Source organism: Patiria miniata, unplaced genomic scaffold (assembly GCF_015706575.1).
Source record: "Patiria miniata isolate m_02_andy unplaced genomic scaffold, ASM1570657v1 HiC_scaffold_13, whole genome shotgun sequence".
NCBI classification, from domain to species: domain Eukaryota; kingdom Metazoa; phylum Echinodermata; class Asteroidea; order Valvatida; family Asterinidae; genus Patiria; species Patiria miniata.
Window position 1 is genome coordinate 8,676,369 of NW_024037051.1, and position 14,482 is coordinate 8,690,850.

The 14,482-nt window shown below is 37.0% G+C and overlaps 3 protein-coding genes across 24 annotated transcripts in view; all 3 read left to right on the top strand.

Annotated features, from left to right (window-relative positions):
- LOC119721196 (titin-like) overlaps positions 1-8,138 on the top strand; it is a 210,720-nt gene extending 202,582 nt beyond the window's left edge. For 20 of the 22 annotated variants that reach the window (XM_038191122.1, XM_038191121.1, XM_038191102.1 and 17 more), the window contains 3 exons: positions 4,657-4,935; positions 5,482-5,775; positions 6,177-8,138. In XM_038191122.1, coding sequence (XP_038047050.1) covers positions 4,657-4,935; positions 5,482-5,775; positions 6,177-6,355 — 752 coding nt within the window. In that variant the 3' untranslated portion in view covers positions 6,356-8,138. Of the gene's footprint in view, positions 1-989; positions 2,719-4,656; positions 4,936-5,481; positions 5,776-6,176 lie in introns of those variants that run through there. The other 2 variants (XM_038191118.1, XM_038191120.1) reach the window with 1 other exon arrangement.
- Positions 8,139-10,126: 1,988 nt separating this feature from the next.
- On the top strand, positions 10,127-12,937 carry LOC119721556 (titin-like). The gene has a single exon (XM_038191637.1). It carries the CDS (start codon positions 10,127-10,129, stop codon positions 12,935-12,937), a length of 2,811 nt encoding a protein of 936 aa, XP_038047565.1.
- Positions 12,938-14,013: 1,076 nt separating this feature from the next.
- LOC119721557 (titin-like) overlaps positions 14,014-14,482 on the top strand; it is a gene marked incomplete at its 3' end in the record, with an annotated part of 46,910 nt that continues 46,441 nt past the window's right edge. The window contains exons 1-2 of the mRNA XM_038191638.1: positions 14,014-14,023; positions 14,422-14,478. Coding sequence (XP_038047566.1) covers positions 14,014-14,023; positions 14,422-14,478 — 67 coding nt within the window. The remainder of the gene's footprint in view (positions 14,024-14,421; positions 14,479-14,482) is intronic.

The window sequence follows — 14,482 nt, forward strand, 5'->3', positions numbered from 1 at the left end:
TTATGAGTGTGAGTTAATGTGATATTGTCCAGGTTTTCGTGGAAACAGGTCTCGCTTTTCAAGGCTCATAATTTCCTGCCCTTAAAAAAGTGCTGTAACTAAACATAATGGGTTTTTTGTGTGTGTTCATAACACTAGTCATGTATGTTAGTTACGAGGTAGCAGGGTTTGGTTTTTCTGTTACTTTTGTATTGTGCTTCTGTTTAATTTGGCTTGAGTTTTTACTGCTTACGGTATATTGTATGCTGTAATTTTGATTGCACCCTTTAAAAAAATTAATAATCTAGCACTTGAATTTATCTTGTAGCATGTGCAGATCTGTTTTGTACTAATTTATTTACTAATTTGTAGATACAGAATTGTAAGTTTGATCCAGCTTTTAACAAACATTTTGAAATATTGATGGTACTAATAAAATTCTTCTCTGTTATGATACGATTTAATTTTTCGTTATTTCAAACTTTCCCTTTTTGAACTTCAAATCATGAATTTCATTGCTTTCATAAACTTGGCATGTAAATCATCAGTGAAATGTTGGCAACCTTAAAGTCATTTTTTAGTTTTTGTGCTACGCTTTTGCATGCTTTATGTCAACATTTAAGCTTGATTGGTTGCAATTATAGGCTCATTTAAAAAACACCCACTCCCCCCAAAAAAAAAAGAGGTTAATACAGCAAATTGTGCATGTTTAGATGTTGTCATAATTTCAAATAAAACTGCAACATCTTCAAAAATGGACTTCATGCGTCCATCAGTTGTCAAAATATTCAGCATTCCTGCATGTTTTACTTTTTCCATAGCCAGAAACACAAATTCAGAATTGGAGTTTGCATGCAATGGAGTTAAACGTGTTGAGAAAAAAATGTGTACTTCTAACCTCAGTGTCAAGTTTTATCCGTCGTCCTAAGATTGACTTTTTCCTTTTCTCTGTTTTCCCCCCTTTTTTTTATCCTTGTCCGTTCCTTCCCTCTTTGTTTCTTCATTTCCAGGTGATGTCGTGTATATTGACAAAGTTGATCCTGATAACAGTTTCATGTTGGTGTATTTGTGATGGAAAACCTACCTTTCCTACCCAGCATGCTTGTTTGCATGGTGTGATCAAAATGTCAAACCTAGAAAAAAACTGTTATCGCGTAAATTAATTTGTAACGGTGAGAGTTATGGTTAGAGCTAGAAGTTGGCAGATAGTTTGGTAGATTTCAGTAGAACCAAATTTTTTTTTCCAGTTACCTCTGTTGATAATTGGAAAAGTAGAAGTAATTAGGAGAAGGGTACCAAGTTTTGTTATTTAGCAAAACAAATATTTCAATTTGGACTTTTTTAAAATGAATTAGTCAGTATAGAAAATGTTTTAAAAATCCGAGTATAAACAGCACTAATGTCCATTTGACATTCAATCACACTCAATCTCTCCATTAGCATCTAGTTTACTTTTATTGTTAAACAAATCCTGCATAACAAAATATATTACTTATGACAAGCATTTTGTTTGAGACTTGATTTTAATCAGTTGCCAACCTTTCCGTTGTTAAATTTGAATATTATCATTTGAAGAAGGATTTCACCTACATACTGTTAGTTATGCCAAGTTACTTCTTTGCAAGAATTATGTTATTTTAATGAACAAAATGGCTCTCAGTCTTTTAAACATACCCATCTATCAGTTTAATGTAGTTAGTTGGGTTGGGTTTACAACTCATGTAAATATTACTTTTTTTGTACGCACAGAAATATTAATGTTAGAGTTTAGAAGTTAGCGTTATTCCATGTTTTACAGAGCTCATATGGACATTTTAGAATATTTTAATGAAATTAGTAGCATGATGCTGCTTCATGAATAAGGGTTTTTGAAAAAGAAATGGACTTCTTTGATGATCCTCGTCAAACTGCAGAGGTGCTTCGGAAAACCATTAAGTTACTATTAGTTATTACTACTAAATGCTAAAAATATTTGCACCAGAAAGATAAGCAAACTTCAAAATGTTCAAAAGTCTTTGTTTGATTACATGACTGATTAATAAGTGATCAGGAAACTTTTGTCCAAAATGTACAGTTTATAATGTAGGTGATATTTGTATTATAATGGTTTCTCTGTATTCTCCTTAGTTTTTACCCACCGATGTTTACACTATGTAGTCATTATGTTGTTGCATCTGTGCAACAAGTTCGTAACTCAGATTTCTCTCATCTCAAATAATTCCAATTTTAAACTTTTGTGTCACAGTGTAAAGGTTTCATTGATTTGAAACATGCGCGATATACTAAATTCTGCATGTTTCAAATCAATTCAAAATTTACATGGTGCCCCCACAAGTTAAATATTTTAGAAATCCGAGTTACGACTTGTAGCACTGATGCGACGATGTAATTTTTGAGGAAAACACATTACAATATTTCTATATTAGTGGACTTGTATTCAGTTTTCAGCAATATATATTTTACTCTAGTTTTAAGTGTACACGTAGGTAAAAACAAAAAGTTTCCATATATATGGTATGCGGGTTTTTTATATGAAAATATAGCAATATTTGGCGTGTAGCTTTTGCAATGTAAATTTTCAACATTGAAACTACGTATGAATTATTTTTATGTCTTGAATTTTTTGTATAATAATGCACATTCCATGTAATCACATATAAATTCAAAGTCAGTATTGTTATATCAACTTATCATACCATACATGAAATATGTTAATTAAAGCATTGATTGATAAACAGATATCATTTTAGTTTCTGAATGAAATGCATGTGGTACTTGTAGAAAAAATGTAAATGGTGATCCAAAAATGTTACCATAGGTACATTGTACGTGGTAATATGCAATTTATTTGACTTGTACTGAAATTAACATTTTTGCATCACCGTTTATTTTTTATTTCTTGCAATGTAATGTGTCTGTGTGCTTTCCTGTATTTTTGTGCTTGGTTTTGTTTCTGTTTTGGGAGTTTTGTGAAGTCAGAATTTGGCCATCATGTGTTTGGACTGTTGTATGTTACTTTTCTGTTAAAATAATCAAAGCATGGCAACAGAATGGACTGTGCCATATGTTAGTTGGAGATGTCGACTTTTGTGAGTATATTTAGTGAGTTACTTTGGATAGCTGTAGCACAGTTAACAGCATGAACATTCTAACATTGCCTCATTACTTGAGTCATTTTAACCAGTTCACGCCAGAAATATTTTGACAAGAACGGAACATGGCGCGGGATTACTTTTCACTCGACCTCAATGCCAGGCGGGTTGAAGCCATCACCCTTGGGCAGCACACTCATATTTCCGGCTGCGAGGGTGTCACTGACAGATATCTCCGCCTTGCTCACTGCATGTTTATCTGTCATCCTGCGCGAACTGGTTAACAGCATCTGCATGATTCTTTATTTTGTTTTGTTATTTTTGATAAAACATTTAACCCCAAAAATTTCATTTTTTTTTTCTGTTTCTGTTAACTCGTCCAAAGCATTTCAAACACTAGATTAGCAATCTTGTATGTTTCCAAAATATTTCATTGTTCAATGTATTATTTACGTAGCATTTGTTTTTCATTCTCTAAAATTTGCTCTTACTTCTAGCTGATCATGTTTCATTACTAGATGTCTTTAGTAAACATTCATCTCCCAATTTGTCTGTTCTCTGGGAATGTTTTAATTGCAAGATAAGTTTTAGTAATTAATTCTTGGTGGATTTTCAAGCTTTGCTTTTTCTGTCTTCAAGATTATTTCTTGAGCTTTTGGCTTGCAAATGCTGAGCAACTTTGTGCTAAGCAATAAGTTTGAATTTCCAAAGAGCGGAGTCTTGCATGATATCCAGACTTTTGTATGTACTATAACCCTGCCAGCTATTGAGTATTTCCACATTTTTCTTATGTTTGGAGTGCAAACATGCATACCTGCCTTTGCTTGAGCTTGAGATTAATTTTTAAAAAAAATATTTCAAATTTGTAACTGCTGTGATGTGCAGCTGACAATATGTTATGCAGGTGTTCTGTGCCTTTTCATTGGTTGCTGTTTAATTGAAGTGGCATGTTCGCACTTCTTTTGTTTCCCTTTACACCTGTCATGCTTTTCATCTGTATATTTCAGTAGCTTATTAGTCTTACGTTCAGTAGAGAAGACTACAATGATGTAGATTCCCATGTCATTAAATTTACTTGTGATTATGAAAAAAAATTCAGGCATTCAAATTTTCCTAGGATTGGCTGAAATCTTTTCTTTTTTTATTCTCATTATTAATAATTGAGAAAAGAACACTGCAGATATTTTTGTAAAGCTCAGACTTAAATTTGTGAATTCTCAGTTGTTTGCCTTTTTTTGGGGGGGGCAGAAATGTACCATACTGTTGAGCTTACTGTCTGAATGAGTCCAACCAATAAAAGAAATTCAAGAATGTTAAGAATCATGCCACAGTTTTACCGAACTGTTTGCATTTGGCATTTACATTTGGAATTGAACTCCTTTGCTTATGGTGAACTGATGCTTATTAAACCTCAATAGGTTTACACAGGTTTCAGCGATTAACAACACAATTCATTTCACAAATTCAACCTCGCAAAGCATATTCACCTTATTAATAAACATCTAAAGTCACAGCCTTATTTTCAAACAAAACTCAGTACTTTAAATATGCCATTTTTTTTTTGCCCCACCCTTTACATCATCAGTCCCGGCCAGCATCATAGAGGGACCTGAGAGCCTAACTGTCCGGCGAGGCGCACCTGCCAGATTCACCTGCAAGATGGGCGGAGTGCCCAAGCCAAAGATCCGCTGGACCCACAACGACAAGACGGTCAAACACACCAAGAGGGTGTACACAGAGAGGACCGAGTCTAGAACGACACTGGTCATCACGGAGACAGAGGCTGATGATGAGGGACGATACAACGTGGCCGTGGAGAACGCAGCTGGTACTGATGAGAGATACGTGTCGCTGGCAGTCATAGGTTAGTGGATTCATCCCGAGTTGTAGTCAAGTCCTTATAAATCATCACAAGACCTCTCAAGTCAATCACAAATCAATCTTATATCTGTCACAAATGATCCAGTCTTTAAGTCAACTTGCAAGATATTCAAATGACATGTGACAAAGGCATTCCTATGTCCATGTTGATCCCTTGTTACTTGTGACGGGACTTGAAAATGACTTATGACTTGACTTTTGACCCGACTTAAGATCTGACGTGTGATGGATTTGAGTATGAGTCTGCTGATTTTGGCCGTTATTAAGAAAAGTAGTTGCCAATTATGGTTATTTAAAAAAAAAAAAAAGTTTACACTTGGGTTTCTGCCTTGGCAGTAGATCTCCAGAACTGCATAAGCTGTAAAATTCACTTGTTCATTATGTAAAGTTTTACCCCAATGAACAACTAAAGAATTAGGATTGTTTGCCTCCATACATTAGCAGTATAACTGACTAACAGAGCTTGTTTCACTTTTACAAGGTAGTTGTTTAGATTATTTATTATTTTTTGCTTTAATTTTATCCACAGATGTTCCAGACTCTCCAAGCAAGCCAGAAGCCACTGAAATCTCTCAGACCTCGATCACGCTCAGCTGGACCAAGCCCCTCTACGAGGGAGGACTGTTCATCACCGGCTACATCGTCGAGATGATGGAGATCACTAAGCAGACATGGGTGACAGTCACCACGGAGATACAGACAACGACTTACATAGCCGTCGAGCTTACCCCTGGGACAGAATATCTGTTCAGGGTGATGGCCATCAACGATGAAGGCATGAGCAAACCTAGCACATCGGAAGTCATCATTACACTTGAGAAAGGTTGGTTTTTATCTCAGTCAAAGTATGGGTTTTTTTCTGGAAGTTATGCAGCCCAGTTAAGGCCAAAAGCAGGTCGAGCTGAGAGGCTGTGGACCAATGTGAGCACGCTAACAATTCTATCACGAACGCCCCCTTCAGTGGCAAAAGCATTGTGCTAGCTTTTTGTTCAGATAAGCTGTTGCTCTGTACAATAGCTTGCACAATGGTTTTCCATTGTGGGTCTGTTTGTGCCCCAGACAAAAAATAAGGTTGCAGACAACCAAGAAAAAGGAAAGAAAGGAGTTTTTGGGGGTTGAAATAAATATTACAAGTTGACAGTTTATTTGTAAAAACAAAATCAAATTTTTGAAGAACACGGGGAATACAAGTTTAATGCCTTTTCTCTTTTGAATTTGTCCCAGGTGCCAAACCCAAACCAGAGGAGGAAAAAGCCAGACCAGACCAATCCTTCGTCAAGTCGGCCGAATTGTTCCCTACGGAAGGTACGCTAAGCCTGGCTGATTTTCTGGAATGGGATGTTGTTGCATTTCTGGCAGTTTTTGTTTCCGTTGGTTACGTCTTTTTATTTTTGTTGTTTTAAATACTTTGCATGATAGAGATTTTTGGTGTATTCATGATCACTGAGAAGCTTTGTTATTTGACTATTAAATAAATTTTTCAGTTGTAAATATTTTTTTTTTTTTGTATATGTCACCCATTCCATTCTCATCCTAAAGCTAGACCAAATTTTCAATTTTTTTAGTTTTGTTTATTTCGATTTCAGATCAATTGGCTTCTTCTTAAGCAAAATGAATACACCAAAAATATGTCTCTAATAGCTTACACTGTTGTACTAACACTTGAAAGTTGTTTTAGTGTTTTTATATCTAACTAAAATTTAAGCAATTGTAAATGAGCAATAGATGTTAATTGAAATTTAGAGTCAGCTTTTTATATATTGGAAAATGTCTGAAAATTTCATTGGCTCTTTGTACCAAGTGGTCCAAATTTTTAAAAGAGCAATATTCCAAGGATATTTTTGTTTTACATGAATCTTATTGTACAGTTTTTATACAAATGTTGATTCGTAATTTTGCTCCATACCTTAATTAAATATTCATACCAAACTATTTTTTATTACTCTGCAAAAAGTGTATTTTAATCACCTCTATAATCAGGATTATTACCCAAATGTAAATATTAAATTTACGTAAATTATTTACAATTGATTTTCTTGAATGCCTCTTCCGATCAATTCCAAAACATTTTATTTTCGCTTTATTTACTAACAAAACGTTTGACTGCACATTTTAAAATTATGCATGAGTTATTAATCACATAAATTGTAGTTGTTCTTTGGCAGTTGTTGATTGTTCACTTTTGATAACTGAAACTTAGTTGTCATTTTCCTGTGCTCATATTACTGTTGATGACTGATTACGTCCAAAGAATACTTTTACTGTAATTATTTTAAAGATCAGTCCACCTGCAACAACAAAATCTCAGGTTAACAGCGTACATTTTGCCAGTTTAGTTAAACTTTGTTTTTATTTTTTCTACACCTGCTGCATGGCTATTTTGCACTCAATTTGCAAGACTTACCGTTCACTTAAAACAGTAGTAAAAGAAAAGGGAATTTCCAAGTTTTTTTCCGAATTTTATTAAAACATTGGAGCCAGGTATTGACAATTGTCAAGTTAAATTTGTGGCTTTATATTTTCTAGCGTATACCATCAGGTTGGGGCAGACAAGGCGGTCTTTTTACGGAGGTTAAGCCCCGTCCTGACAAAATATATTCCAGAATGCTGCATGTGTGAACTAATGCTGCCTGGTCTCAAATTTCCTTTGAAACAGTAACTGAAACAACTCCACAGTGGGGAAAAAATCCAGTAAAAAACAATCTCTAGCAATTTTAAAATCTTGATTTGTATCCAAATGATCATATTTTCTCTTCATTTAAAAAAGAAGAAGAAAGAAAATGGTATTCTGGAATCATTTATATAGAGGACAAGTTTAAATTCCAAACTCTTTAAGGATCATTTACTTTTCTACCAAATTTGCCGTCAAATCGCAATTAACTCGATCAAACCTTTTTGTAAATGGTGTGAATAATTCACCTGGTTTTGAAGGAATATTTGGCAAATACGTAGTTGTAAGACAGTTCGTTTATTCTAAATGGTATGTCCAGATAATACACATGCAGCTTTCCCTATTTTAATGTCTGCACCTTTTACTGAACCAGGACTATTGCGGGCAGGAGTATTTTGTCGTCTGTATTTCTTTTATTACATTTTAGTTATAAACATTGTATTGTTAGTATTGTTCACATAACCTTGTATTGTAAGCTTTGGTTGCAATATATGCATCTTGAAATTGAAAAAGTTTGCCTTGTTTCTTTGTCTTTTGTTTTTGTTGTTTGATGAATTACATGAATGACAGTTTGCTTGTTGGCATGATTAGTTGAAACATTAACACATGTTCACTTGTAAGAAAGCATGGGTTTGCAAGTATAACTAGTCACAACATGATCAAATCTTTGCCGAAAAAGATTAGTGCAACAATCGGATATTTTGCATGTGCATCTAGAACTTGAAAAAAATGGATTGAATCTTTTTTTTTTAGTTTCTTTGGTAGCCTGGGTTGTAGTTGTGTTCACATGTCTGTCACAAGACTAGTCACAAGTATAACACAAGTCAGTTCACAAGTCCGGTCATATGGGATGAACAATACCCAATGGGCCTTATTCACGAGTTGGCCATTTTTGTTGAGTTCCCTGAACGTATTTCATTAAGTGTTAAGTGTTCCATGAGATGGCACCAGACTATTTCTCCAGTCACAATGCAGCCTTTTTTTACTTCTTTTTTTTTTAAATCTGGCTTTAAACATTAGGGAATTTTGAATTACAAATTTCAAATTATTCATTGAAGCAGACTGGAATTAATTAGGAATTAAGTTTCTTTCATTTTCAAGATTTTACCTCACTTTCGATTTAATATGGCCGACTTGTGAGTAAGGCCCATAGCTTGCGACTTGACGTGGGATTGGATGACTGGTTATTAACTTGTTGTGGACTTGTGAGGACTTGTGATCAGATCGACTACAACACTTTTCATGCCAATAAGTGCAATTTCTTGCGAGGTATAAAGTGATTTTTTTTTTAAGGCGATGGGTAAGATTTATCAGGAAGTGGAGAGGTTGGGGTAAGCTTTTTTAAAGACAGAAAGGATAATTTGCAAACACTCCAAAAGGAAACTGCCAAAATATTATGAAAGAGCCCACTTGATTTTAAAGTAAATAATAGTATGAAATATCCTGTGAAATCATTGAGCCTGGTTTGCTGCCATTCTAAAAAAAAAAAAAAAGAGGAATTTTGCATCAGTACCTTCTTAGGACCTAACCATCGCTGAGAACAAAACAAATTCTAAAATACTGCATCCAGTAAACAGCTGCAAGCCAGCTGTTGACTTCATGCGTACGCTCGGGTGAACTAAGTATATGTATGTATTACTTTCCCATGACATAGCCAACACTCGGGCACTCCCTATGACCTATGGGTTCTATGCACGACAGATTCCACTAGCTGCACTTTGACGGTTGAAAATGAACAGCATTTTTTCGGGTTTTTCCAGCACCAAAGGACACAAATCATTGAATAGCTTAATTTAACGATGTCCACTATAAATTAATAGCCCTGAAATTGTTCCATTTCATGAAATTACGACATATGCGATTGATCCTATATGCCTTTAAAGGAATTTATAAATAGAATTTCAAAACTTTGGGCCAGCATGTATTTACCTTTGTCCATTGTAAAAGGTTCACACTTTTTCTGTGTTAATCTCGCGGCATCAAACTAACCCAAAAATTACCAGTTCTAAAGGATTTCCTGACTACAAGGGACCAGGATTGTAATGACTTATTTGCCCCCCCCCCCCCCCAAACTTGACCTCCACCCTTACCCTCCTCCCCACTTTAAAATGGGCCTAAATACCAACTAAAGTGACAAAATGTAGGATAAGACAGAAAGCATAAGAAAATACACAGTACTCAATTCTTTTGACATTTAGAAAAAAAAACCGCAAATTTTGGAAACACCAACCGTTTTTGTTTTTTTGTAAGGCCTATCGCTAACTGCTTGTGGTCTAATATCAGACCACAAGTTACAACTTTTTAGTGACATATTGACAGAGCTTAAAACCTACATGTGAAATCATGTGAATAAGTTTCTTTTATAGTTTTAGAATTGAAATAGAAAGGGATCAAAAACCAAAAAAAATTCCTTATCTCTGAACCCGGTCTCACACGTTCTTACCTGCAACTCTAGATACCATTCCCCCTGACCAAATCAAATGTGTGACTCACTATATTCAGGATGCCCATGGTTCATTGTTGTAATCTTTTCTCAGAAGCTGAGGTAACTGTTGAGGTCATGCAAAGTGAGAGGTCAGTGAACATTGAGCTGGAAGGCACAGCACCAAAAGAGGCAGTCTCATTTGAGATATCAGGAGAAGAGGTGGTCTCAATAGAAGATCTACCATCAGAAGACAAAGCAGTAGTGATTCGTACTCTTCCAACTCAGCCTGCGCCTACAGAAGAAAAGACAGAGAGACTGTTGTCTTTACCAGAAGAGGAGCTTGAAATGGCTACTACGATCAAAATAGCTCCCTCTGAAGAACTTGAAGCTGAAGAACTTGAGGTGTTTGATGAATCACGACCAGCTCCTGATAAGAAACCAGGAGATCAAGCTGTGACTGTTGATGTTGGCAAGAAACCATCTGTTATCAGGGTTGAGTCACTTGAGAGAGCTCCTCTACCAGTCAGGGAGCGCATGGAGTCTTACCCAGAAGAAGAGTTGTCCGAGGCTTCTGTTGTTAAACTAGTTCCTGAGAGAGAGGATGAAGCAGAAGAGCTGCCTAGAGAGGAACTGGACAGAGCAGCAGCAGACCAGATCAAAGATATTTCTGTTGACAAAGCTACAAAGAAGACTGTCCAACCAAGGGAAGCACCAGAAGAGGTATCCCTGATTCAACCCAGGAAGCCTCTGGAATCGATGACGGAAGAAGAACTTCAAGAAGCTGTTACTGTTCAGCTTGCCCCGACAGAGGAGTTAGAAGCTGAGGAGATAACACCAGAACAACCTGCAAAACTACGTCCACAGAAATCAGTTGAAGAGGTTGTTCCCTTGGATCAGGTTGATAAGCAGAAAGTATCTGTTATTAGAGGTCCAGCTGAGGTGGAAGCAACATCCTCTGTTCCAATTGTAGAGAGACTTGGATCAGTCTCGGAGGAAGAGCTTGCTGAAGCAACAACAAAGGCGTACATCCCTGAGGACATTGAGGAAGCAGCTGAGCTTCCAAAGCCAGTTACAGTTGACATCACTGCAGAGGAAATCGCAAAAGTTGATGTCACAGTCGGCAAGGTTTCCAAGAAGAAACCAGCATTGATTACAGCTACACCACAAGAAATAGAACTGACTATTACGCCTACTCCTGACACACAAGAGGCAACTGTTTCACTGAAGCGACTTGGTTCTGTCATTGAAGAAGAACTTCGAGAAGCTGCTGTGAAGCCAGTTACAGAGAAAGAGGAGGAAGCTGAAAGTTTTGTGAGCGATGGGGTCCCGGAAGCAGTACCAGAGGAACTTCCAAGTGAAGCCGCAGACAAGGTAGGCAAGAAGGCACCATCTGTCAGGACAGCTCCTGAAGAGGTGAGCAAAGTAAAACCTGTCAAGAAGCCGGTACCACTTAGGGAAGAGGATGAAGCACAGATTGATGTTGTGTATGAAAGGACAGAGTACCTGGACATTGTGGAAGAGGAAGATTTGAAAGAAGCTTCTACACAAAGACTGCCTCTTGAGAAAGAAGGCGAGGCGGAAGAATTTGAAGTCGGTAAGGTTCCTGAAGCTAGACCAGAGGAGGTGCCTAGTGAAGATGTGTCTTTGGAAATGATATCTAAGAAGAAACCGACACCAGTCAGAGAGGCACCAGAGGAAGTCAAACTTCCAAAACCAAGACCCAAACTCGACTCATATGAAGAAGAAGAGCTCCAAGAGGCAGCTGTTGTAACAGTTGGTCCAGAAGTTGTTGAAGAATCTGAGGTTCTTCCAACTGAGATTACAGAAGAGTATTCTCCTGAAACGGCAACAGCCAGTGTTGACAGAGCTTCCAAAAAGCAAGTCCCACTGAGAGATGCACCCGAGGAGGTTAAACTTCAACGACCCACAGCTCGCATGGCTTCTGTTGATGAGGAAGACCTCAAAGAAGCCGTTTCAATCAGTGTTGCTCCTCAGAAAGAAGAGGAAGCTGAAATTTTAGTGGAATTGTCAAAACCAGAGGAGACAATGTCTGAATCTCTTCCATCAGTTGATGTCTCATTGGAGGTGTCAAAGAAGCCTACATTTGTCCGTGAAGCACCAGAAGAGGCCCAAGTGAGGAGACCTATTGCAAAAATGGATTCTGTTGAGGAGGAAGAACTCCGAGAGGCTGTAACGGTCAGGGTTGCTCCTCGGAAGGAAGAGGATGTGGATCTTTTCACTCCCATAGAAATGCCTGAGGAGGTTGCCCCAGTTGAAGAAGATAGACCAGATACAATTCGTGAGAGGAAGCCAGTTGTCATCTCACATCCATACGAACCAGAGCCAGAATATATGCCAACGAGAGAGTTGCTGGAGACCCTCCCAGAAGAACAACTTGAAACAGCACTTACAGCAAGAATTATCCCACGAGATGAATTCAAAGCCGAGACACTGACCACTGAAGAAGTCTCTCCAGCAGAGGCAACGCCTGACAAGGCACCAGTTGAGATAACCCTTGATTTTGGCAAGAAGCCTCTGGTTCACAGTATGCCTGGACAAGAAAAGGGTCCACAACTGTTGGAAGAGGTTGAAGGGATTGTTGAGGAAGACTTGGAGTCACAAAAAGCAGAGGCAACGCCTGACAAGACACCAGTTGAGATAACCCTTGATTTTGGGAGGAAGCCTCTAGTTCACAGTATGCCTGGACAAGAGAAGGGTCCACAGCTGTTGGAGGAGGTTGAAGGAATTGTTGAAGAAGACCTGGAGTCACAGAAAGCAGTAGAGGTGGTTGTGGAAGAAGAGGAGATAGTTGTGGAGCTACCAGTTGCACCTGTCATCACTGACAAGTTTAAGAGCAAGGCAAGTGTTGATAATAATTTCCTCATTTAGCCAACTTGAGCTTCGCAGTTGTCTGTCACTGATTCACAACTCACTTCAATCAGATGAAATTAATTTATCAGGTTAAGTTAAGTTGAGATGAATTTCACAAAATTTGTTTTAATTTTCTGTGCTTCAGTTTGACCCTTTGGCTATAAAAGAAAATAAGGAGTTGCTAATATACATTTGGAGGCGTGGAAATTGTGGAGAAAAAAAAGGTTAAAAACTACCCATTTAATGTAAAATTTTCACATTTATAACAACTTTTCCATTTCCATCTTCATTTTCCATTTTGTGTCATGTTTATTATTAAACTCTACTCTTTGATTGTTTATTATTGAATATGTTTATTTGCAGAGTGTTAAGGAGGGCAAACCAGTCAAGTTTACCTGTACTGTCGATGCGACACCTGAAACAACGGTCCAGTGGTACCAGTAAGTCATATCCTTCCCATACTGATGACATGAAAATAAAAATAAAAGTAAATTCTCAGTTTTATCCACATTTATCGTGTTGCTCCTGTAAGTGTTATTCTGAAATTATTGGCTTCTTGATGTTGGATAAATTTACTTGTGAATGGATAACTAATTGTTTTTATTTCTTAATTGACAGCTTATAAAATGCAGAAATATTTTGAGTTTTGACCCGTTTATGTCCAAGTTGACATGTATAATTACTGATATGTTAATTTCTTGCGCTAAATTTGGATTCGGACCAAATATAATTTGGACTAAAATCTTCACTAGTTGGCTTCTGTATGTGTTTTCATATGTCTCCAAATTTTCATCCAGATTTTGATGTCCCGGGTTTTCTTTTGGTAGATTTTGTTCTATGAAACCTCCTATTATCTGTATTTCTTCTCAGTGACCAAAAGCTGCTTGAGACTACAACCAGACATATCCAAACCTTCGAAGAGGGAGTCGCGACACTAGAGATACCAAAACCCAAACCCAAGGATGTTGGTGAATACAAGTGTGTTGTTGTCAATGTAGCTGGTGAAGACATCTGCTCTGCTAAACTTACCGTCACAGGTAATCTTTTGCATGTATTACCATTATTCCATTATTTAAAAAGGCCACAACGGTATTATGCCAGTAGGTTTCTGACCAAGGTTTCAGGGTACATTTCAAAATCCAAAAAGTAAGCCATTTGATTTGATTTAAAAATATTGATGATTATTAACAATGTTCTGTTAACATCTCAAGTGAAATTAGCTGTGTAGTATGATACAATATCTATTAACTTTGTATAAGAAATCACAGCCATCTAATTTTCTCAGGATTAAGCCTTAAACTTTAAGTGTTGGGTAAAATATAGTTGATAGTGTTCTCAACTTAAAGCCATGATTGTGTCATTCATCCAAATGTGTTTGCGACTATCAGTTCCATACAAGCACTTGAAGGTGTTGATTTTATTTGTTTCATCTGTGTTTGCATAAAGGAACTAGCAATATAATTGTTTAATAAGATTTGATTTCTTATCCAATTTAATAACAGAAGTCAAGCGAGCTCCTTCTTTCACAGAAAAGCCTGAAGTTCCTGAAACCCCGGAGAGTGA